General features: G+C 47.5%; 1 protein-coding gene across 2 annotated transcripts in view; it reads right to left on the reverse strand.

The window, feature by feature from the left end:
- SUGP1 (SURP and G-patch domain containing 1) overlaps nucleotides 1–25,961 on the reverse strand; it is a 99,591-nt gene that overhangs the window by 33,998 nt on the left and 39,632 nt on the right. Inside the window, exons 6-11 of one of the 2 annotated variants that reach the window (XM_075315392.1) lie at nucleotides 17,771–17,865; nucleotides 12,310–12,427; nucleotides 11,840–12,162; nucleotides 11,651–11,757; nucleotides 9,075–9,252; nucleotides 8,857–8,963 (exon numbers count right to left, since the gene is read on the reverse strand). In XM_075315392.1, the coding sequence (XP_075171507.1) occupies nucleotides 8,857–8,963; nucleotides 9,075–9,252; nucleotides 11,651–11,757; nucleotides 11,840–12,162; nucleotides 12,310–12,427; nucleotides 17,771–17,865 (928 nt within the window). Of the gene's footprint in view, nucleotides 1–8,856; nucleotides 8,964–9,074; nucleotides 9,253–11,650; nucleotides 11,758–11,839; nucleotides 12,163–12,309; nucleotides 12,428–17,764; nucleotides 17,866–25,961 lie in introns of both variants that reach the window. The other variant, XM_075315385.1, reaches the window with a different exon arrangement.

The following is a 25,961-nucleotide window of genomic DNA, read 5'->3' on the forward strand; positions in this document are numbered from 1 at the left end:
TGTAAAGTAGACAAGTGGGAAATGTTATTTAGTAACTATTTTGTGTGACATATCTCTCAGATTTATGGGCATAAATTTTCAAAGTTTGAAATTTGCGAAATTTTCAAAATTTTCGCCAAATTTCCAAAATTTTCACAAATAAACGCAAAACATATCGGCCTAAATTTACCACTGACATGAAGTACAATATGTCACGAAAAAACAATCTCAGAATCGCCAGGATCCGTTGAAGCGTTCCAGAGTTATAACCTGTCAAAGTGACACTGGTCAGAATTGCAAAAAATGGCCCGGTCATTAGGGTGTTTTAGTGGCCGGGGGTGAAGGGGTTAGCTTGTAAAGCTTAGATGTTAAATGTCATCTTCAATAAGGGGACCTGGACAGAGATTCTTCTCTGGATGCATTTGTTTCTCTGTATGATGTTGCCCAATCATATGAAGCAGTGTTATCCTGATGGGAAAGAAGGGAATTTTGTTTACTTACCGTAAATTCCTTTTCTTCTAGCTCCAATTGGGAGACCCAGACAATTGGGTGTATAGCTACTGCCTCCGGAGGCCACACAAAGCATTACACTTAAAAGTGTAAGGCCCCTCCCCTTCTGCCTATACACCCCCCGTGGGATCACGGGTTCCTCAGTTTTAGTGCCAAAGCAAGAAGGAGGAAAGCCAATAACCGGTTTAAGAACAAATTCAATCCGAAGGAACATCGGAGAACCGAAACCAGTCAACATGAACAACATGTGTACCCGAACCAACAAAAATCCCTAAGCAAACAGGGCGGGTGCTGGGTCTCCCAATTGGAGCTAGAAGAAAAGGAATTTACGGTAAGTAAACAAAATTCCCTTCTTCTTTGTCGCTCCTAATTGGGAGACCCAGACAATTGGGACGTCCAAAAGCAGTCCCTGGGTGGGTATAATAACCCCTCGTGATAGGACCGTAAAAACAGCCCTACCCTACAGGTGGGCCGTCGCCGCCTGAAGGACTTGTCTACCTAGGCTGGCGTCCGCCGAAGCGTAGGTATGCACTTGATAGTGTTTGGTAAAAGTGTGCAGACTCGACCAGGTAGTCGCCTGGCACACCTGCTGAGCCGTAGCCTGGTGTCGTAATGCCCAGGACGCACCCACGGCTCTGGTAGAATGGGCCTTCAGCCCTGAGGGAACCGGAAGCCGAGCAGAACGGTAGGCTTCAAGAATTGGTTCCGTGATCCACCGAGCTAGGGTGGATTTGGAAGCTTGCGACCCTTTGCGCTGACCAGCGACAAGGACAAAGAGTGCATCCGAGCGGCGCAGGGGCGCCGTGCGGGAAATGTAGATCCTGAGCGCTCTCACGAGATCCAACAATGCAAATCCTTTTCACATTGATGAACTGGATGAGGGCACAAGGAAGGCAAGGAGATATCCTGATTAAGATGAAACGGGGATACCACCTTAGGGAGAAACTCCGGAATAGGTCGCAAGACCACCTTCTCCTGGTGAATCACCAGGAAGGGAGATTTGCATGACAGCGCTGCTAGCTCGGACACTCTCCGGAGAGACGTGACCGCTACTAGAAAGGCCACTTTCTGTGAAAGGCGAGAAAGGGAAACATCCCTCATAGGCTCGAAAGGCGGCTTCTGGAGAACAATTAGAACCCTGTTCCGATCCCAGGGCTCTAACGGCCGCTTGTAAGGAGGGACGATATGACAGACCCCTTGCAGGAACGTGCGTCCCTGAGGAAGTCGTGCTAGGCGCTTCTGAAAAAATACAGATAGCGCTGAGACTTGCCCCTTGAGGGAGCTGAGCGACAAACCTTTTTCCAACCCGGATTGCAGGAAGGAAAGAAAAGTAGGCAAACTAAATGGCCAGGGAGAGACTCCCTGAGCAGAGCACCAAGACAAGAATATTTTCCACGTCCTGTGGTATATCTTGGTGGAGGTAGGTTTTCTGGCCTGTCTCATGGTGGCAATGACCTCTTGAGACAATCCTGAACCCGCTAGGATCCAGGACTCAATGGCCACACAGTCAGGTTCAGGGCCGCAGAATTCTGATGGAAAAATGGCCCTTGAGACAGCAAGTCTGGTCGGTCTGGTAGTGCCCACGGTTGGCCTACCGCGAGGTGCCACAGATCCGGGTACCACGACCTCCTTGGCCAGTCTGGTGCGACGAGGATGGCGCGGCGGCAGTCGGACCTGATCTTGCGCAGCACTCTGGGCAACAGAGCCAGAGGTGGAAACACATAAGGAAGCCGGAACTGCGACCAATCTTGAACTAAGGCGTCTGCCGCCAGAGCTCGGTGATCGTGAGACCGTGCCATGAAAACTGGGACCTTGTTGTTGTGCCGAGACGCCATTAGGTGGACGTCCGGCATCCCCCAGCGGCGACAGATCTCTTGAAACACGTCCGGGTGAAGAGACCATTCCCCTGCGTCCATACCCTGGCGACTGAGGAAGTCTGCTTCCCAGTTATCCACGCCTGGGATGTGAACTGCGGATATGGTGGAAGCCGTGTCTTCCACCCACGTCAGAATCCGCCGGACTTCCTGGAAGGCTTGCCGACTGCGAATTCCTCCTTGGTGGTTGATGTATGCCACCGCTGTGGAGTTGTTCGACTGAATACGGATCTGCTTGCCTTCCAGCCACTGCTGGAAGGCTTGTAGAGCAAGATACACTGCTCTGATCTCCAGAACGTTGATCTGAAGAGTGGACTCTTGCTGAGTCCACATACCTTGAGCCCTGTGGTGGAGAAAGACTGCTCCCCACCCTGACAGATTCGCATCTGTCGTCACTACCGCCCAGGAGGGGGGTAGGAAGGATTTCCCTTTCGACAATGAGGTGGGAAGCAGCCACCATCGAAGAGAATCCTTGGCCGCCTGAGAGAGAGAGACGTTGCTGTCGAGGGACCTCGACCTCCCGTCCCATTGGCGGAGAATGTCCCATTGTAGTGGACGCAGATGAAACTGCGCGAAAGGGAGTGCCTCTATTGCTGCCACCATCTTCCCTAGGAAGTGCATGAGGCGTCTCAAGGGGTGTGACTGACCTTAAAGGAGAGATTGCACCCCTGTCTGCAATGAACGCTATTTGACAAGCGGAAGCTTCACTACCGCTGAGAGAGTATGAAACTCCATGCCAAGATATGTTATCGACTGGGTCGGGGTTAGATTCGACTTGGAAAAGTTGATGATTCCCCCGAAACCCTGGAGGGTCTCCAGAGCCACGTTCAGGCTGTGTTGGCATGCCTCTTGAGAAGGCGTCTCGACCAGCAGATCGTCTAAGTAAGGGATCACGGAGTGTCCCTGAGAGTGTAGGACTGCAACTACAGCTGCCATGACTTTGGTGAAGACCCGTGGGGCTGTCGCCAGACCAAAAGGCAGGGCTACGAACTGAAGGTGTTAGTCTCCTATAACGAAGCGTAGAAAACGCTGATGCTCTGGAGCAATCGGTACGTGGAGATAAGCATCCTTGCTGTCTATCGATGCTAGGAAATCTCCTTGAGACATTGCGGCGATGACGGATCGGAGGGATTCCATCCGGAACCGTCTGGTTCTCACGTGGTTGTTGAGAAGCATTAGGTCCCGAACGGGACGGAAAGACCCGTCCTTTTTTGGTACCACAAACAAATTGGAGTAAAAACCGTGACCTTGCTCTTGAAGAGGAACAGGGATCACCACTCCTTCCGCCTTTAGAGTGCACACCGCCTGCAGGAGAGCATCGGCTCGGTCGGGAGGCGGAGACGTTCTGAAGAATCGAGGTGGAGGACGAGAACTGAACTCTATCCTGTACCCGTGAGACAGAATGTCTCGCACCCAACGGTCTTGGACCTGTGGCAGCCAAATGTCGCCAAAGCGGGAGAGCCTGCCACCGACCGAGGATGCGGAGGGAGGAGACCGGAAGTCATGAGGAAGCCGCCTTGGTAGCGGGTCTTCCGGCTGTCTTTTTTGGGCGTGACTGAGCCCGCCAAGAATCTGAACTCCTCTGATCCTTTTGAGTCCTTTTGGACGAGGATAATTGGGACCTGCCCGAACCTCGAAAGGACCGAAACCCCGACTGTCCCATCCTCTGTTGGGGTTTGTCTTGTCTGGGCTGAGGTAAGGATGAATCCTTACCCTTGGACTGTTTAATGATTTCATCCAAGCGCTCACCAAACAGCCGGTCACCAGAAAATGGCAAACTGGTTAAACATTTTTTGGAAGCAGAATCTGCTTTCCATTCCCTTAACCGCAAGGCTATGCGTAAAACCACGGAGTTAGCAGATGCCACTGCCGTACGGCTCGTAGAGTCCAGGACAGCATAAATCGCGTAAGACGCAAATGCAGACATTTGAGAGGTTAAGGATGCCACCTGCGGAACAGATGTACGTGTGACCGTGTCAATCTGTGCAAGACCAGCTGAAATAGCTTGGAGTGCCCATACGGCTGCGAATGCAGGAGCAAACGACGCGCCGATAGCCTCATAGATGGATTTCAACCAGAGCTCCATCTGTCTGTCAGTGGCATCTTTAAGTGCAGCCCCATCCTCCACTGCAACTATGGATCTAGCCGCAAGCCTGGAGATAGGGGGATCCACCTTGGGACACTGGGTCCAGCTCTTGACCACATCAGGAGGAAAGGGATAACGTGTATCCTTAAGCCGTTTGGAGAAACGCTTATCTGGATAAGCGTGGTGTTTCTGGACTGACTCTCTAAAGACAGAATGGTCCAGAAAAATACTTAATTTCCGCTTGGGAAATCTGAAATGGAATTTCTCCTGTGAAGCTGACTCCTCCGCTTGAGGAGCTGGGGGAGAAATATCCAACATTTTATTGATGGACGCGATAAGATTGTTCACTATGGCGTCACCATCAGGAGTATCTCGGGATCAGAATCCTGATCAGCTATTTCCCGCTCATCACACAGAGAATCCTCCTGCTGAGAGCCTGACCAGTGATATGATGTAGGGGGCCGCTCATAGCGAGCTCTCTTAGGCTGTCTGGGACTGTCGTCCGTGTCAGAGCAGTCACCCTGGAATGCATGGGACACCTCCGGAGCCCGGAGCTGTTCCAACTGAGGGGGACCAGGGGACAGTGATTCAACCGTGCCCATGGTCTGCGTTACTGGTCTAGACTAGGATTTTAGTCATAGTCACAGATAATCTATCAGCAAAGCTGCAAACTCTGTCCCCGTCACCTGGACAGTATTCACAGGTGGTTCTCCCTGGGTCACCTCTAGCAGAGGCCCCGGCCGAACAAGTGCCACAGGGTCTGAGCACTGCACACAATGGGGGTCAGTGGAACCTGCCGGTAGAGTAGCCCCACATGCGGTACAGGCAGCATAGAAAGCCTGTGCCTTGGCACCCTTGGTTTTGCGGACGACATGCTGTTGTCTCAGAGCAATCCAAGAGGGTATATAGTGAAGAATTACCAGCGCCAGTACAGTGCAATGTATAGCATAAAAATACAAATGAACACAGCAGCACAAGTGGGGTAGGCACCAGAGGTGTCGCTTACCGCCCGCTGAAAGCGGGTGTGTGGTCGCTAGAATCCCGTGCCTGGGTCTCCCATAACTTGTCTCCCCTTCTCCAGCTCAAACAGCACGTCAGGAATGGCTGCCGGCGTTCAGTGAAGAGGGGCGGACCGTGGGCGTGCCTCAGACGAAGAGCGGGAAACCAGCGTCTCACTGTGTTCAGTGTGAGGGCTGGAGTATGTATAGTAAACTCCAGCCCTCGGCGCTGACGTTCTGCACAGCGTCCCGCCCCCACTCTGACTGGCAGGCCTGGGGGCGGGAACGAAACGAACTAGGCCGGAAAAAGCCGGGGACTGTAGTAGTAAGCGCGGCCGTCAAATATGCACGGCGAGCGCGGAAGTCCCCGGCGAACCACAAGTCCCAGCCGCGCCGCAGTTAAAACTGACAGCAGCGGCCGGCGCGACCGTTTCCAAACGATTAACTCCTTCAGCTAGCTGAAGATAGTGTGGCACACGCGCGCAGCGCTATTGTCCCGGGCGCACTAACACACCCAGCAATGCTGGTGTGTGTGTGCGCGATTTGCACGGGGACACAGAGTACCTTAATGTAGCAGGGCCATGTCCCTGACGATACTCAGCTCCATGTCCAGCAGATCCCAGGGGCTGTGGATGGAGCTCGGCCTCAGTGCCTGGAGACCGGTAAAATCCCACTTCACCCAGAGCCCTAAGGGGGATGGGGAAGGATGCAGCATGTGGGCTCCAGCCTCCGTACCCGCAATGGGTACCTCAACCTTAACAAACACCGCCGACAAAGAGTGGGGTGAGAAGGGAGCATGCTGGGGGCCCTAGTATGGGCCCTCTTTTCTTCCATCCGACATAGTCAGCAGCTGCTGCTGACTAAACAGTGGAGCTATGCGTGGATGTCAGCCTCCTTCGCACAAAGCTTGAAAACTGAGGAACCCGTGATCCCACGGGGGGTGTATAGGCAGAAGGGGAGGGGCCTTACACTTTTACGTGTAATGCTTTGTGTGGCCTCCGGAGGCAGTAGCTATACACCCAATTGTCTGGGTCTCCCAATTAGGAGCGACAAAGAAAAAATCTAATTCCCCTAGAAAGGATCAGATCGGCTTTTTCAGTGTAATATGGTAGGACTCGTGTCTAACCATGTCACAGGGAGATCTCCACTCACAGTGCTTCCTGTCATTACAAGCACCAGGAGAGAAAGGGAGCTGGGCTGTATGGTGACTACATACAATGCTGTGCATCTATCCCACGCATTGCGGAATAATGTCTGAATAGCTTGCATAGATTTGGAGTGGTGTATGTTACACACTGTAGCTCTCCTTTGTAATATTGATAATGTAATGACAAGGCAGGGAGAGGAGAGCGAGGCTTGTGATCAGCATGTCACATAAACCGCTCTGGTATTATTCCCCAATGCCTGGAATAGATGTAGAGTATTGTAATTGATGATAATACAGTGGAGATCTCCTCCTTCCCCCTGCGCTTGTAATGATTGTCAGCAGTGAGCTCTCAGTGTGATAAGGTTAGACATAAGAAGCTTCCACATCACACTGAAAAAGCCGCTACTAAGGGGTACTTCTCACATAGCGAAATCGCTGCTGAGTCACGGTTTTTGTGACGCAGCAGTGACCTCATTAGCGATCTCGCGGTGTGTGACACTAAGCAGCGATCTGGCCCCTGCTGTGAGATCGCTGCTCGTTACACACAGTGCTGGTTCATTTTTTGGACGTTGCTCTCCCGCTGTGAAGCACACGTTGCTGTATTTGACAGCGAGAGAGCAACGATCTGAATGTGCAGGGAGCCGGCGTCTGGCAGTCTGCGGTAAGCTGTAACAAAGGTAAATATCGGGTAACCAAGCGAAGCCCTTTGCTTGGTTACCTGATATTTACCTTGGTTACTAGCGTCCACCGCTCTCAGGCTGCCAGTGCCGGCTCCCTGCTCCCTGCACACGTAGCCAGAGTACACATCGGGTAAATAAGCAAAGCGGTTTGCTTATTAACCCGATGTGTACTCTGGGTAGGAGTGCAGGGAGCCAGCGCTAAGTGGTGTGCGCTGGTAACCAAGGTAAATATTGGGTAACCAAGGGAAGTGCTTTGCTTGGTTACCCGATATTTACCTTAGTTACCAAACACAGCATTGCTTCCACGCGTCGCTGCTGGCTAGGGGCTAGTCACTGGTCGCTGGTGAGATCTGTCTGATTGACAGCTCACCAGCGACCATGTAGCGACGCACCAGCGATTCTGACCAGGTCAGATCGCTGGTGGGATCGTTGGAGCGTCGCTTAAGTGTGACGGTACCCTAAGCCTTCCTGCTTATGATTGGGCAATGTAATTAAGAAGAAATAATCATCTAAATGTTACAAGTCAATATCTCTGCAACAAAGGGGAGAAAAAAAAAAAATTAGAAACATTTTATTCAGCTCTTTAGCCCCTTTCTCATGATGTAGCCAGTATAGCATGCAAAAAGTGGTGGAAAGTGCACTTCAACCATTGCAGAGAAATGTCCATAGTATATTCCAGCAGTCACCTGCTGCTGATCTGCTTGCTCCGTTCCTAAGACCATAACTGTATGTCGTTGTACCAATCTTTAATCCTCAGCACTATAAACAATTGACTCGCTTTGTGCAAACACTGCTAAAAATAACTCCGCATTTCATGGCTTTTCAAGGACATATTCAAGCAGGGGTCGGGAACCTTTTTGGCTGAGAGAGCCATGAACGCCACATATTTTAAAATGTAATTCCGTGAGACCCATACTCACCAGGGGGAGCAGCAGTGGTGGAAGCGTCTCAGAAGGTCCCAGGAGGCAGGGCAGGCAATACTGTGGGCACGGAGGAGAAGGTGTCGTGGCTCAAGAGGGTCAATGTGCAGAGGGGATACTGCTGTGAGCTCGTGGGGTGTCACAGTGGCGGGCGCCATTGATCTGACAGTGGGCTGCTTTGAATCGCCCACAGTTGACGAGATCAACTTAAAGAAAATGGCTATGGCGCATGCGCAGATCGATGCGATGAACTTCAATAAAATGGCCGTGGAGGCCTGTCTGCACACGTGCCGCCTTAGCGACCATTTTCTTGAAGTAGTTCTCGTCAACTGCAGGCTCACTGCCACAACACCCCACGGGCCCGCAGAGTCACTGACCCTGCGCCACCACTGCCGCCCCGGTAAGGCATATGCCATTTGTAAGATGCACCCCCATTTTTCCCCCAGTTTTGGAGGAAAAAAATGCATCTTACCAACCAGAAAATACGGTATTTTTTTATTAAAAATTTGTCTGTGAGCCAGATGCAGCCAACAAAAGAGCCACATCTGGTTTGCGAGCCATAGGTTCCCGACCCCTGCATTAAAGGTTTGCATGATTAATAAATGATACTGTTTGAACAGCAAGCTGTAGTAATGTCCTACAAAGTTATTTTACAATGTTACCTTAAGAGCCTTGAATGTCTCCATAAATTTCTCTAGTTCATCTGGAGGTAAGAAATCCCCAATGAAGTGCTTACCACGACCCATTTCGGTCAGCTGCTCTGCCCATTCTGTCAGAAAACAACATTTTTTTTATCACAAATGTGTTTCAATGAGTGTGACTACATAGCCTTTTGTATTGCTGTGTATATGTACAGATGACGCCTAGCAATGTACTTTACCCCTTGTCTTGCCCATTTCCATTCTTCTTAACTGGTGTTCCCAGGTCCCTAGTTCATTATCCACTTCTTCATCGCTATCATAGTCATGCTGATGTTGTTTCATAGCATTCTCCCACAAGAGCTGCACATCCTGCATGGCCTGCTTGTGTTTCATGATCAGGTCATACATCTGCTGCATCTGAATAGAAAATGAGGAGATATGTAAGTATATCTACCTTTAAAGGGAATCTGTCACCAGGTTTTTGCTCCCCAATCTGAGAGCAGCATAATGTAAAGACAGAGACCCTGATTCCAGTGATGTGTCACTTACTGAGCTGTTTGCTGTCATTTTGATACAATCAAGGTTTTCTCTGCTGTAGATCTAGCAGTTATACAGAGGTCATGAATATGTTGGACTACGTGGCAGCTTGACAAGTAGTCCTCTAATGATAAAATCACTGATTAATCAGCAGTAAATTATCAAAACTACACTAAGCAGTCCAGTAAGTGACACACCACTGGAATCAGGGTCTCTTTTCCTTCATCATGATGCTCTCAGATTAGATGGCAAAAACCCGATGACAGAGGCCTTTAAAAGCACCACTCCAGATTTAAATCTAGGCCTTCATTATTTTTTGGTATTCCAGTAGTCCCGCGGTGTCATCTTGTGCCCGTAACATCGGACTGTTTGGAAGTCAAAACTTACAGCACAAGATTTCAATGCATTTCTATGAGAGCCAAAACGAGGCTCTCAAAGATGTATTGCGTTGTGATCTCAGACACACTCCATGAAACACTGAAGCTGCTGGTAGGTCACAAATGGCAGGAGACTTACATTTAAAGCGCCACTCCAGCGATGAAATGTACAAGAAAAAAAAAAAGCTGGAGTGATACTTTAAAGCAGAGTTCCCCAACTCCCGTCTTCAAGGACCACCAACAGGTCATGTTTAAAGGATTTCCAAATTATTGCACAGGTGGTAATGTAATCACTCCAACACCTCAATACTAAGGAAATCCTGAAAAGACTAAAGGAGGCTAAAGCATGGAATTAGGGAACCCTGCTTTAAAAGTGTTATTTTCATCTCCAAGATCATATCCTAATGTGTAGCAAATGTAATAATAATATTAGCAAATACCTCCACTTAGAAATGTAGTATAGTTCTCCTGATTAGCTATGTCTCTTACCTCATGTGCAGGGCATTGCCGCAGGTATCCATGGTAATATCCACTCAAATAGTGACAGTTATTGGTGGATACCTAAGCTAAAATGTCTGAACATGAGGTGAGGCATGGCTATATCTATACAAGGCTATATATCTATCTCTATATCTATCTATATACATACACACACATACTAGTTGCAGTACCCGGGTGTTGCCTGGGATAGTAACTATCCCTGTGATTCCGTCTCTTTGCCCGGTCAGTCTCTTTCCTTGTCTGTCTGTGTCTCTGTCTGTCTGTCTTTTTCTGTCTCTCTCTATCCATCTCTCCATCGACATCATATAACCTCACACATAAGCTTCAAATAACAGTTTATTTTGTTCCTATAGCAACCACTGTCAGTTGCTATTAATAACCTATAGCTCCCACCTCCATTCAGTTTAATGGCGGCAGGATTTTGGAGACTAACTGTAAAAGCATGGGGTTAAATTTTTCTGTCAAAACATAGTCTATGACGTTCCCTGGGTCACATGAGGTGTCTGTACAAAATTTCGTGATTGTAAATGCGACGGTGCGAATTCCTTTAGCGGACATACATACACACACACATATACACACACACACTCAGCTTTATATATTATATAAATGAGAAATATACTACATTTGTAATTGGAGGTATTTGCATATATTACTACACCTACTACATATTAGGATAGGATCTCGGAGATGGGAGTACCCCTTTAAGGGAAGGATATCATTTTTTAAATTTGTTTTATTGACACACATACAGAAAGAAAAGCTATCCATTAAAGGGTTTGTCCAGGTTTGGGACTGCAGACAGCCGAATTGTGACAATGTGTGGTACTAATGATGCAAGCGTGCAGTCATATGACCGCATGCATATGATTTGTATACTTGTGGTCATGTGCTGACCCGATGTCTTCTCAGTTAACTTCTATAGATAGACTCCAGATGAGTGTAGACTGACTGTACACTTTTATCCCAAACCTGGACAACCCCTTTAATAAGATTATTACAAAAAGACTTGTTTCAGCTTAATATTATCTCTATAGAGAGCATTAGGAATGCAGTAGCAGAGTATCAGTAGTAGACTATATGTAGGATAAAAAGTAATGAGACATATTGAGTATTATAGTTTAACCGCATACAAAGATCTGTGAACTGACATTTCCATTATAAAATACAATGGCACAATACACGCATCTCGTCTATTATTTTCACACTTCCACCGTTTATGACTTGACACAACTGAAGACAGTGAATTTCTGTGACTGTCTGGACCTGGTTGCATTACAGAAGAATCACACCATGGGAGGGATATCTGTACTGTTGTACAGATAAAGGTGAGTAACATTATTTGTCAGCAGAGATTCTCTTCTTCATAGTTCACTATACAGAACAGTAAACTTTCCTACCTCTTGCTGCTCTTTTATCTGTTTCTTTTGGGCATCAGATAATTCCGTGACCCCAACCAATCCCACCGGTTTTCTATTCTCATATCCTAAGCCTTTCAAATCGTGGGCTAGAAATAAAACAACGGGAATTGGAAATCCAGGCTTTGAATCCAGTACCTGGGTAGCAATCATTTAAGTTTCCCATCTCACCTGTTAGGAGACTGGTATTGGGGGGCTCATCAACCACCGTAACCGGAGGCAACTCAACTTTCTCTTCTTCAGGGCCCCATCGACTCTTCCTCTTCTTTTTTGCAGATGCTTGCTCTGTGGACTGTGGTTGTGTTGGTGGGCTAGTAGATGAGGAAGCAGGGTGCGGAGTAGTAGTAGACTTCATAGGTGTGGGAGCTGGGGTTAACTTACGCTTAAGATCTGAAAAGGTAGGACTGTCCATTGAAGACTGCTTGGCTCGTCTGAACTCCTCCACCTTCATTTTATAATACTGGTAGCCTTTGCCATTTGTGTCATATAAAAATCTTCAAGTGAAAAAGATTGTGTGTTATGTTTGACAAAACACAAATCTAGACAACACTAGGCAATATCCTATTTATCAACTCTGTAGTTTTAGTCCATTGGCACAAGGTATCTAGATAGGCTTTATATGTTTATTATACAGTTATTACCTGAAGGCAGGATTTTCTCTGTTATTTTGTAAAGCAATGGCTTCAACCTCAGGACCACCATCTGCCACAAAGCTAGCTAACTTCTCTGCAAACATCCTAGTTTCTTCATCCTCGGGGACTAAACGGTAAGAAAAGGCAAGTGTATAATTATAACAGGTAGCCAAAATTATTTTATCACAAAGTATTTAAAATATTTGGGGCAGAACCTCTCTAAAGGGCTGCTCTGATTAATGGTTTCTAATGCGACTGGCACCAGAAAAAAAAACCTTTCATATTAGGCGGCCGATGCTAGTGTAATGTGTATGGGAGACTTTAATGTGCCAAAAGTCATCTGGGCTCTTCAATATCAATTGGTCTTAAAATATTTGTGGTGGTCTCCAAACTCAAAAGATGAAGTTGGGCGAAATAATGATCTGGCATGTCCAACTTTTGGCTGGAGATCCATTTGTTCTCTGGGAGACAAGTCGACAACACATATGAAAGACAGCGGCTCTCTCATTTTTGCGTATGGGAGATTTGGGAGAGATAGCCTTTGGGAAAACCAAAAATCAGCTGACAAATATTTATGTTGTATGGGATGCTTAAAGTGGTTATTCTGGACTTTGGTGGGTTTTGGCTACGGGGTGAAGAACTTACCGGCAGATAGCTGCCAACTAGTTGCTCTGCTCTGTCAACCAAGTGTCACTGCTGACGACAAGCTGATTGACACCTTGCTGCCCAAATGCAGTGCCAGCTGTCAATCAGCATTACGTCAACCATGACACCCCAATAGAGCCGGACGAAAGAGAAAGGGCTTCACTCTTGATGTGAGGTCAAGTGAGACTGGAGAATTGCCACCTGAGCCAGAACGCAAAATTGCAGGGCAAAACAAGCAGGTAGTTAGCAACTATCTGCCGGTAAACACTTAAACAAAAAACTTAAAAAGACCAACCACAGCCATCCATTCAGTCTCACCCACAATTAATTCACCAGCAGATATCAATCCCTAATTTCCCAAACAATATGTCAAATCTGGATCTCATCATGGAGAATAATGGGATCCAACAAATACTATTCCAGTTTATCGTCTCTAACAGTCCAGTACCTATGATAAGCGGACCACGCTGATATTTCAAGATCGAGTCTTGGCAGAAATACTGTATAACCAATGTGATCCCAGTATAAAATTTAATGTCTCTAGCACGGGTCTAAAAAATCCTTCCATGAGATTGGTTATCTAATAGTAAGTGCAATTTACTAATTACTTTATTCTCTTTAATGTTTTTCTATCCACAAGACTGGTAAAGCACTTTTCCCACTAATAACATTTAACTGACCGTACAATTAAAATTAGGAGTAGAATTTTTCACACAAGAGATCTCATTTTTAGCAAACAACCATTTGTCCACATCCCATCATATACAGTTGAAACCAGAAGTTTACATACACTATCCAAAAACACACATCTGCATGTTTTTCTCACTATCTGACATGAAATCAGAAAAAACCTTTCCCATTTTAGGACCAAAATTATTTATGTTTGCCAAATTCCAGAATCATGAGAGGGAATGTTTTAAGGCATTTTTATTACTTTCTGCAAAGTCAAAAGTTTCCATACATTTCATTAGTATTTGGTACCATTGTCCTTAAACTGTATGACTTGGGTCAAGTGTTTTGAATCTCCTTCCACAAGAACGTTAATCTCTGGTACACAGAACCTGTCTCCTTCCTGAGCAGTATGATGGCTGGACATTCCCATCTTGTTTGTACTTGTGTATACCGTATTTTTCGCTTTATAAGACGCACTTTTGTTCCCCCAAATTTTGGGAGAAAGTAGGGGGTGTGTCTTATAACCCAAATATACGGATTATATACTGCAGGGTCCAGGGGAGGTGGGGGCAGCTCTGGAGCGGTGCTGGAGGCTGACGCGGGGTGGTAGAGGCTGGTGAAGGCTGCAGTGGGAGATCTCCTGCTCCCGCTCATATAACATGCACTGCCGCTGTCCATCACCGTGGTGCTGAAACCACACCGTGGTGACGGGCTGGGGGAGCGGCGCATATTATATGTGCCTGTGCTCCCCTTTGATGGCACATGCCCTCGTGTTAGATATGGCCCCCATGCTGCTGCCCATAGTAAAATAAAAAACTCTTTACTTACCTCCTCCAGCATGTCTCCCCGGTGTCTCCCTCCTGCCGCTGTGATCATGCACGCAGAGATGTCACTCTGCTGTGCCGATCACATGACTGGCATCGAGAACCAGGAAGTGCAGGAGCTCAGCAGCACGAAGGGACACACGAGAGAGGACAGCGCTGGCGACGATAAGTAAATAGTTTATTTTACTATAAGCAGCAGCATGGGGGCCATTTCAAACACAGGGTGATGTGTGCCAGCCACAGGCGGCCATGGGCAGCAATAGGGGCCGTGTGCCAGCCACAGGCGGCCATGGGCAGCAATAGGGGCCGTGTGCCAGCCACAGGCGGCCATGGGCAGCAATAGGGGCCGTGTGCCAGCCACAGGCGGCCATGGGCAGCAATAGGGGCCGTGTGCCAGCCACAGGCGGCCATGGGCAGCAATAGGGGCCGTGTGCCAGCCACAGGCGGCCATGGGCAGCAATAGGGGCCGTGTGCCAGCCACAGGCGGCCATGGGCAGCAAATAGGGGCCGTGTGCCAGCCACAGGCGGCCATGGGCAGCAAATAGGGGCCGTGTGCCAGCCACAGGCGGCCATGGGCAGCAATAGGGGCCGTGTGCCAGCCACAGGCGGCCATGGGCAGCAATAGGGGCCGTGTGCCAGCCACAGGCGGCCATGGGCAGCAATAGGGGCCGTGTGCCAGCCACAGGCGGCCATGGGCAGCAATAGGGGCCGTGTGCCAGCCACAGGCGGCCATGGGCAGCAATAGGGGCCGTGTGCCAGCCACAGGCGGCCATGGGCAGCAATAGGGGCCGTGTGCCAGCCACAGGCGGCCATGGGCAGCAATAGGGGCCGTGTGCCAGCCACAGGCGGCCATGGGCAGCAATAGGGGCCGTGTGCCAGCCACAGGCGGCCATGGGCAGCAATAGGGGCCGTGTGCCAGCCACAGGCGGCCATGGGCAGCAATAGGGGCCGTGTGCCAGCCACAGGCGGCCATGGGCAGCAATAGGGGCTGTGTGCCAGCCACAGGCGGCCATAGGCAGCAATAGGGGCCGTGTGCCAGCCACAGGGGGCCATGGGCAGCAATAGGGGCAGTGTGCCAGCCACAGGGGGCCATGGGCAGCAATAGGGGCAGTGTGCCAGCCACAGGGGGCCGTGTGCCAGGCACAGGGGGCTATTTTCAATATAAGGGAGCCATATCCAGATTGAGGGGGCTAATTTTAGGATGGGGGGGCTATGAGGGACATATACCCTATATGATTTGTTAGACGGACAGTGGCATTATAAGATGGACCCTATTTATTAAAATAAAAAAAAATCTCTTTTCCTTCACCAAATTTGGGGGTGCGTCTTATAATCAGGTGCGTCTTATAAAGCGAAAAAAACGGTAATTGTTTGTACAGATGAACAAGGCATCATCAGGAATCTGGAAACTGCACCCAAGGAAGAACCAGACTTGTGCAAGTCCACAATTCTCTTCCTGAGATCTTGGCTGGTTTCTTTTGATTTTCCCATGATGCTACACAAAGAAGCAGTGTGTTTCAGGTGTGCGTTCAAATACATCCGCAGGGGTGTCTCTAATTAACTCAGATGTTGGCAATTATCCTATCAGAAGCCTCCAAAGACATGACATCATCATCATATGGGCTGTCTCATTGTTTAACGGCATAGTACTCTAAGTGTATGTAAATTTTTGACTTTGCAGAAAGTAATAAAAATGCCATAAAACATTCTCTCTCTTTCATTATTCTGGCATTTAGCAAGTATAAATAATTTTTGTCCCTAATTGACCTAAAATGGGAAAGGTTAATTCTGATTTTATGTCAGACATTGAGAAAAACATGCATGTGTGTCTTTTTAGATAGTGGATGTAAACTTCTGCTTTCAACTGTATTGATTGAGGGGTGCAGTTGTATAAATCGGGTCACTTGTAGAGTGTTATGCACATCTGGCACCTCAGGGATTCTGCCAATGGGACATTGCACCTGTAAGTTATTACAGCAAAACCCACCCCCCTCTATTAGCTGATCGGCAGCTGCTGTCATTCAAAAAGCTGCCCAGTTTACAAACGTTACTTGCTTGTGTTTCAAAACCTAAACATCCGAGCTGACCACTAAAGATATATATATATAGAATTAGCCTGATAGTGCCAGTATAGCACTGGCATTAGGTTATATAGGACAATTCTGGTGATTGGTGCGCTTTAAAGGCATAAAAATCCAAAGTTTCAAAATTGCTACATTTTTAATATTTTCAGCAAAACTCCAAAATTTTGTGTGTTTATTTGTAAAAATATCAACCTAAATTTACCACTAACAAAGTACTTTTACGAAAAAGTAGTCCCAAAATAACTCTGAAGCATTGAAGCGTTCCAGAGTCATTACCACAAAGTGACACTGGTCAGAATTAGGCTATGTGCCCACGCTGCGGATTTACCGCGGATTTTGCCGCGGATTTTCCGAAAATCTGCAGCAGCGGCACTTCCAAGCCATTTCAATGGCATTTTGGAAATGCTGTGTCCATGCTGCGGATTTTTCCGCGGCGGATTTGCCGCGGATTTTGATCCGGAAAAATCTGCAGCATGTCAATTATTGTTGCGGATTTTGGTGCGGATTTTGGGTATAGAATAAGGAAAAAAAAAAAAATCCGCATCAAAATCCGCGGTAATCCGCAGCAAATCCGCGGCAAAAATAAGGTGCGGATTTGCCGCGAAAGTCGCGGATTTTCATGCAGAAAAATCCGCAGATACATTCTACCGTGGACACATAGCCTTAGAGATGAGCGGACCTATTGAAATTCGGTTTGGTGGGTTCAGTCGGACTTTAGATAACGTTTAGTTCTGGACCTGGACTTGACCTGAACTTTATTGGAAGTCACTAATTGGGCAGTTTGGGTCTACACCCACATACAGGCAGCCACTATCAGAACACTTCCGGGGGAGTCTAGGTGGGCTTTTTCCATGATTTATTTTGCTGCACACTACATCTGATAATGCTCGTTATCCCCAGTGCGACCCAATCCAATACAGAAAGTGGCTCGCACGTGGCTGAGCACCGAGCGTACCAAAGCAGAACGATGCTGGTTTGAGTGGTTTCCATACGTAAGGCACCCGAACTCGGACACTGTTTTTTGTATTTTGTTACAAAACATCAAACGTTGCTTTTAAAGTTCACTCATCTTTAGTCAGAACTGGAAATTTGGCTGGTCAGAAAGGTGAAAACAGGCTTGAGGGTGAAAGGGTTAATGAACTCTACGCATCTTACTACAACATGCCAAGTCATGAAGACTGGCATGTACAATGCCGGTCTTAATGAATCAGCCCCTTTAAATGTAAAATCCAGAAAAACCTTTACTTGGCGCAGTTTTCTGTCTCTGACTTTCTTGTTTATATTCGGCTATCTTCTTTCGGTAATACAAGAATTCCCGGCTGTTGGGATCATGCAGAAATCTGTGGGAAAAGAACCGGACAATAATGCTATAATTACTTTTGCAACATAAAATTTATTTATTCACCTTTATTGGACATCCTCTTATGTACAGTATATATGATTAAACCATTGCTAACATGACTGTTTTCTATTTTTTCCCTCCCCTTCTTCTAAGAGCCATTACTTTTTTATTTTTTCATCCACACATACACTGGAGAACAAAATTAGATGACAATGTATGATCTCTTGCTTTTTTTCAGAAATAATGTAATCTACATTGATGAACATTTGAAGGGTTTTTTTTAAGTGGTGCACCATGCCACTAGAACAGGGTTTTATAAAAGATTTAAAAGTTTATCTGCATAAAACCTTTTTTTTTTTTCCCCAAAAAGTGATGATCATAATTCAGGAACAGCAATGACTGTAGCACAGAGAAAGATAAGTACATTTTCTGAAGGTAACAGTCACCAATCAGTAGTAAGTGTGCAGGGCTTTGCTTAGAAATACTTCAGCACATCTTCAGCCACAGGACAGCACTAGTCTCTGACACTGCTCTGGTGTGATTTTGGTCCACTCTTCTTCCAGTCTCTTCCACAGTTCTTTGACTATTGTGGGTTTCTTGGCCATAACTTTGTCACTAGGGATTTTCCAGAGGTTTTCTATTGGGTTTAGATCAGGATTCTGGGCTGGCCATTTCATTGTTTTAATGTTTTCTGTTTCAAGGAACTGCTTTACCCGTTTTGCTGTGTGACAGGGGGCTTTGTCCTGCATGAAAATTGCTGGTGATAGAGTGATAAACGCAAGTAAGAAACCACGTGTTGTAGAAGGTTGTCATACACACTTGTATTCACTACATACACTTGTATGCCATGTAGCTGTATGAGAGGTCCAACTCCTGCTGCAAAAAACATTCCCCAAACCATGACACTTCCTCCACCACCTATCACTGACTTCTTAACACACTTTGGGTTCAGTCTTTCCCCAGTTTATCAATGAACATAATGTTTCCCCATAAGACCCAAATAAATTAAACTTGCTTTCATCACTAAAATACTAAAATGAACTGTGGACCACTTCTCTGTCCACACAATATGCTCCTCACCAAAGGGGAGTCTAGCCATTTGATTCTTTCTGCTAATGAGAGGTTTGGTCACTTGAGTGGGTTTTCAGTCCAAATGCTCTTAAACATTGTGACACTCTATGACGAGACAGATCCTTAACCTGTTCAGTGCTGAACTGGCAAGAAATTCCAGCTGCAGTGTTGAAATGATTACCCATGAAGATTTTATGCATTATCCTGTCTTCTTTTTCATGGGCAACCTGCCTTCTTGAGGGACTTGAAAGAGTTTGTGATGTTGTAAAGATCAAGAAATGAAAAATCAGTGACCAGTGTTAAAGAACTTTTTCGTTCACAACGCATATCGTTCTCTCTTTACAGCATCCCCTACTTTATATTTGCAATGTTATCTGAGACATCAGAATTATTGTTAAGTTATTTGAAAACGATTTTTTTCTAAATAAAGCTCAAAGAAAGATTTATTAACACCCTGGTTTGGGAGCTGCATCCATTTCCGTATCATTCATGTTGTAAAGATAAAATATTCTCGAAATAAACTTGGAATGACCAATTTCTCTTGCTATGGCTGATAGGGTCACCCCTTTCGCCTTAATCTGGACAACCTGCTGCTGGAGGGTTTCAGTCACTTTGGAGCGGCACACCATTTTTGCATAGTCAGTGCAAACTGGAAAGTTAGGCTGCAGTTAAATAGGGTTTGCCAGATAATTAAGGAAATTAGCACCAGATGACAGATTAACACCAATAACTTGCAGGTATCTGAAAGTGTTCTCTAATTTTGATCCGTGTGCTTTTTCATTTATCTCATTTACATTTTTTATTATGTGCTTTACAATAAATTCAATTCATCAAATAAGCTTAATATACTGCTAGTTTACTCATGTTAGGATATAATCACATAGGACTACACAATGACCTCAACATTTAGGAAATAGTGTGTTCTTTAATTTTGATCTCCAGTGTACATTGGTTTGATTGTTTGTTTGTTTTTTTGCGTTAAGGCCGCTTTCACACTTGCGTTGTTTTGCATCCGTCATAATCAGTTGTGTGACTGATTGCAACGGATGGTAGTGGCACAGCTGATGTAACTGATGCTGCAAAAAAACAATTTATTTTTTTTTACTTTTTTACCGGGGGCTGCCTTTTGTGAATGATCAGCTAATCGGCCGGCGTCGTTCACAAAAGGCGGCCACCGGCCGATCAGCTGATTGTTCACAAAAGGCGGCCCCCGGCCGATCAGCTGATCACGCGGAAAAGGCACCCCCCCGGCCGATCAGCTGATCACGCGGAAAAGGCACCCCCCGGCCGATCAGCTGATCACGCAGAAAAGGCACCCCCCCCCGGCCGATCAGCTGATGGCCCAGAAAAGCCGGCCGCCAGGCGATCAGTTGATCGCTCCTGCTGAAGGAACTGAATTTACAGTCCATCATGTTTTTTTACTGTGCGCATGCTCACAGTAAAAAAACGATCTACTGCACACAAAAAACAATACAGAGTGTTCCTACCGCCTGACGATCAGTCAGTAAACGACTGATCCGTCACGCGGTGGATGCAACGCAGGGCCATCAGTCACAATCCATCACTAATAGTAGTCTATGGGGAAAAAATGGATTCCTGCAAAATATTTTTCAGGATACTGTAAATTCCTCAAGGCGACGGATTGTGACTGATGGAAAACAACGCAAGTGTGAAAGCAGCCTAACACAAGTGGCAGTTTTGAAAAAAGTCCATACATTTTGCCACAATGTAAAACAGAAAAAAATTCAAGTGTGACAAAACTGCTCAAAAAACAATTCTGCAGTTGGTTTTGTGAGTTTTATTTTTCAGCATTTACTGCTGAATGATCAGGTAATATAATGATATAAATATACAAATTTTGAAGTGGTATAACAAAATCTGTGCGGGGAAAAAAAATGTGCTTGTGTCACCAAGAAAAAAAAAAAAAACAACAGATTGGTGGAATTGCAATTTTTTTTCTTTTTTTTGCAATTTCACTATACTTGGATTTTTTTTTTACCCAGTAAGTACACTATGTGGTAGCAGAATGAATGGGGTCATTCAAAAGTACAAAAATGCTCTCATATGACTATTGGAACAGAAAAAGAAGGGAATTTTGTTTACTTACCGTAAATTCCTTTTCTTCTAGCTCCAATTGGGAGACCCAGACAATTGGGTGTATAGCTACTGCCTCCGGAGGCCGCACAAAGTACTACACTTAAAAGTGTAAGGCCCCTCCCCTTCTGGCTATACACCCTCCCGTAGGAGTACGGATTCCTCAGTTTTAGTACCAAAGCAAGAAGGAGGAAAGCCAATAACAGTTTCAAAAAACAAATTCAATCCGATAACAAGATCGGAGAACTTAAGAAACAACATGAACAACATGTGCACCCGAAAAACGAAACCCTAAGAACAATAGGGCGGGTGCTGGGTCTCCCAATTGGAGCTAGAAGAAAAGGAATTTACGGTAAGTAAACAAAATTCCCTTCTTTTTCGCTCCTAATTGGGAGACCCAGACAATTGGGACGTCCAAAAGCAGTCCCTGGGTGGGTAAAAAAATACCTCGTGATCGGGCTGTCAGGCAGCCCTTTCCTACAGGTGGGCCACCGCCGCCTGAAGGACCTGTCTACCTAGGCTGGCATCTGCCGAAGCGTAGGTATGCACTTGATAGTGTTTGGTAAACGTGTGCAGACTCGACCAGGTAGCCGCCTGGCACACTTGCTGAGCCGTAGCCTGATGCCGCAATGCCCAGGACGCACCCACGGCTCTGGTAGAATGGGCCTTCAGTCCAGATGGAATCGGAAGCCCAGCAGAACGGTATGTGTGAAGAATTGGTTCCTTGATCCACCGCGCCAGGGTGGATTTGGAAGCTTGCGATCCCTTATGCTGACCAGCGACTAGGACAAAGAGCGCATCAGAACGGCGCATAGGCGCCGTGCGAGAAATGTAAATCCTGAGTGCTCTCACCAGGTCCAACAGATGTAAACCTTTTTCAAATTGGTGAACTGGATGCGGACACAAAGATGGCAAAGTGATATCCTGATTGAGATGAAAGGAAGAAACCACCTTGGGAGAAAACTCTGGAATTGGACGCAGTACTACCTTGTCTTGGTGAAACACCAGGAAGGGAGATTTGCAAGATAACGCCGCTAGCTCGGACACTCTACGAAGAGACGTGACCGCCACAAGAAAAACCACTTTTTGTGAAAGCCGAGAAAGGGAAACCTCTTTCAAAGGCTCGAAAGGCGGCGTCTGGAGAGCAATGAGAACCTTGTTTAGATCCCAGGGTTCCAATGGCCGTCTGTAAGGAGGAACGATATGACAAACTCCTTGGAGAAACGTGCGTACTTTAGAAAGCCGTGCCAAGCGCTTCTGAAAGAATACGGATAGCGCGGAGACTTGACCCTTAAGAGAGCTAAGCGACAAACCTTTTTCCAACCCAGACTGCAGGAAGGAAAGAAAAATTGGCAATGCAAATGGCCAGGGAGAAACACTCTGAGCCGAGCACCAAGCTAAGAATATCTTCCACGTCCTGTGATAGATCTTAGCTGAGGATGGTTTTCTAGCCTGTCTCATTGTGGCAACTACTTCATGAGATAAACCTGAGGCCGCTAGGATCCAGGACTCAATGGCCACACAGTCAGGTTCAGGGCCGCAGAATTCAGATGGAAAAACGGCCCTTGAGACAGCAAATCTGGACGGTCTGGTAGTGCCCATGGTTGGCCTACCGTGAGATGCCACAGATCCGGGTACCACGCCCTTCTTGGCCAGTCTGGAGCGACGAGAATGGCTCGATGGCAGTCGGACCTGATTTTCCGGAGAACTCTGGGCAACAATGCTAGAGGTGGGAACACATAGGGTAGTCGGAATTGCGACCAATCCTGAACCAAGGCGTCTGCCGCCAGCGCTCGGTGATCGTGAGACCGTGCCATGAAAACTGGGACCTTGTTGTTGTGCCGTGACGCCATCAGATCGACGTCCGGCGTCCCCCAGCGGCAACAGATCTGCTGAAACACGTCCGGGTGAAGGGACCATTCCCCTGCGTCCATGCCCTGGCGACTGAGAAAGTCTGCTTCCCAGTTTTCCACGCCTGGGATGTGAACTGCGGATATGGTGGACGCTTTGCTTTCCACCCACGTCAAAATCCGCCGGACTTCTTGAAAGGCTTGGCGACTGCGTGTTCCCCCTTGGTGGTTGATGTACGCCACCGCCGTGGAATTGTCCGACTGAATCCGAATCTGCTTGCCTAGTTCCAGCCATTGTTGGAAGGCTCGCAGAGCAAGATAGACTGCTCTGATTTCCAGAACATTGATCTGCAGGATGGACTCTTCCTGAGTCCACGTCCCCTGAGCCCTGTGGTGGAGAAACACCGCTCCCCACCCTGATAGGCTCGCATCCGTCGTGACCACTGCCCAGGATGGGGGTAGGAACGACTTTCCCTGTGACAATGAGGTGGGGAGAAGCCACCAACGCAGAGAGTCCTTGGCAGTCTGAGAGAGGGAGACAGTCCTGTCGAGGGACGTCGACTTCCCATCCCATTGGCGTAGAATGTCCCATTGTAGAGGGCGCAGATGAAACTGCGCGAACGGGACCGCCTCCATTGCTGCTACCATCTTTCCTAGGAAATGCATGAGGCGCCTCAGTGAGTGTGACTGGCTCTGAAGGAGAGATTGCACTCCTGTCCGCAGCGAACACTGCTTGTCCAGTGGAAGCTTCACTATCGCTGAGAGAGTATGAAACTCCATGCCAAGATAAGTCAGTGATTGGGTCGGGGTTAGATGAGACTTTGGAAAGTTGATAATCCACCCGAAACTCTGGAGAGTGTCTAGTGCCACTTTCAGACTGTGTTGGCATGCCTCTTGAGAGGGTGCCTTTATAAGCAGGTCGTCTAGATACGGGATGACCGAGTGACCTTGCGAGTGCAGGACAGCTACTACTGCTGCCATGACCTTGGTGAAGACCCGGGGGGCTGTTGCCAGACCGAAAGGTAACGCTACGAACTGCAGGTGTTCGTCGTGTATGACGAAGCGTAGGAAACGCTGATGCTCTGGCGCAATCGGCACGTGGAGATACGCATCTTTGATGTCTATTGATGCTAGAAAATCTCCTTGAGACATTGAGGCTATGACGGAGCGTAGGGATTCCATCCGGAACCTACTGACTTTTACGTGTCTGTTGAGCAACTTTAGATCCAGGACGGGTCGATACGATCCGTCCTTTTTTGGGACCACAAACAGATTGGAGTAAAAACCGTGACCTTGTTCCTGAAGAGGGACGGAGGTCACCACTCCTTCCGCCTTTAGAGCGGCCACCGCCTGCAACAGAGCATCGGCTCGGTCTGGTGGTGGAGAAGTTCTGAAGAAACGAGTTGGCGGACGAGAACTGAACTCTATCCTGTACCCGTGAGACAGAATATCCCTCACCCAACGGTCTTTGACGCGTGACAGCCAAATGTCGCCAAAGTGGGAAAGCCTCCCACCGACCGAGGGTGTGGGAATCGGAGACTGCAAGTCATGAGGACGCCGTCTTGGCAACGGTTCCTCCGGCTGTCTTTTTTGGGCGTGACTGAGACCTCCAAGAATCTGAGCGTCTCTGATCTTTTTGAGTCTTTTTTGACGAGGAAAATTGGGACCTGCCCGGTCCTCGAAAGGACCGATAACCAGACTGACCCCTCCTCTGTTGGGGTTTGTTTTGTCTGTGTTGCGGTAAGGATGAGTCCTTACCCTTGGAGTGTTTGATGATTTCATCCAAACGCTCTCCAAACAATCGGTCACGAGAAAAAGGCAAATTGGTTAAGCACTTCTTGGAATGAGAATCTGCCTTCCAATGTCTCAACCACAGGGCCCTACGCAAAACAACGGAGTTGGCTGACGCCACTGCCGTACGGCTTGTAGCGTCAAGAACAGCATTAATCGCGTACGACGCGAATGCCGCCATTTGCGAGGTCAATGGTGCTACCTGCGGGGCAAATGCACGTGTGACTGAGTCGACTTGCACAAGCCCGGCTGAGATAGCTTGGAGTGCCCATACGGCAGCAAAAGATGGCGCTAACGACGCTCCAATCGCTTCATAGATGGATTTCAGCCAGAGCTCCATCTGCCTGTCAGTGGCATCTTTAAGTGCCGCTCCATCTTCAACTGCAACCAAGGATCTAGCTGCAAGCCTGGAAATTGGAGGATCCACTTTTGGACACTGGGTCCAACCCTTGACCACCTCAGGGGGAAAAGGATAGCGTGCATCTTTAAGCCGTTTAGAAAAACGCCTTTCCGGATAAGCGTGGGGTTTCTGGATTGCGTCTCTAAAGTCAGCGTGGTCCAGAAAAGTGCTTAATGTACGCTTGGGATATCTGAAATGGATTCTCTCGTGCTGCGAAGCTGACTCCTCTACAAGAGGAGCTGGTGGAGAAATATTTAACATCTTATTGATGGATGCTATAAGATCATTAACTATGGCGTCACCATCTGGTGTATCTAGATTGAGAGCGGTCCCAGGATCAGAATCCTGATCAGTTACGTCCGCCTCATCACCCATAGATTCATCTCGCTGGGATCCTGACCATTGAGATGAATGTGAAGGCCTCTCATAGCGAGCCCGCTTAGGTTGCCTGGGACCATCGTCCGAGTCAGAGTCTTCACCCTGAGGTGTATGTGCCCGTCCCGGAGCTTGGAAGTAATTCAGCTGAGGGGGACCAGGGGGCAATGATTGCACAGTGTCCGTGGCCTGAAGTACAGGCCTAGCCCGCAATGTGTCAAGAATTTGTGACATAGTGAGAGACATTCTGTCAGCAAAAGCTGTAAACTCAGTTCCTGTCACTTGGACAGCATTCACAGGTGGTACACCCTGGGACACGTCCAGCAGAGGTCCCGGCTGTGCAAGTGCCACAGGGGCCGAGCACTGCACACAATGGGGGTCATTGGAGCCTGCCGGTAGAAAAGTCCCACATGCGGTACAGGAAGCATATAATGTCTGTGCCTTGGCACCCTTGCGTTTTGTGGACGACATGCTGTTGGCTCTCTGCAATGTGAGAGAGTCTATAGCCAAAAG

This window comes from Anomaloglossus baeobatrachus, chromosome 1 (assembly GCF_048569485.1).
Source record: "Anomaloglossus baeobatrachus isolate aAnoBae1 chromosome 1, aAnoBae1.hap1, whole genome shotgun sequence".
Lineage (NCBI taxonomy): Eukaryota > Metazoa > Chordata > Amphibia > Anura > Aromobatidae > Anomaloglossus > Anomaloglossus baeobatrachus.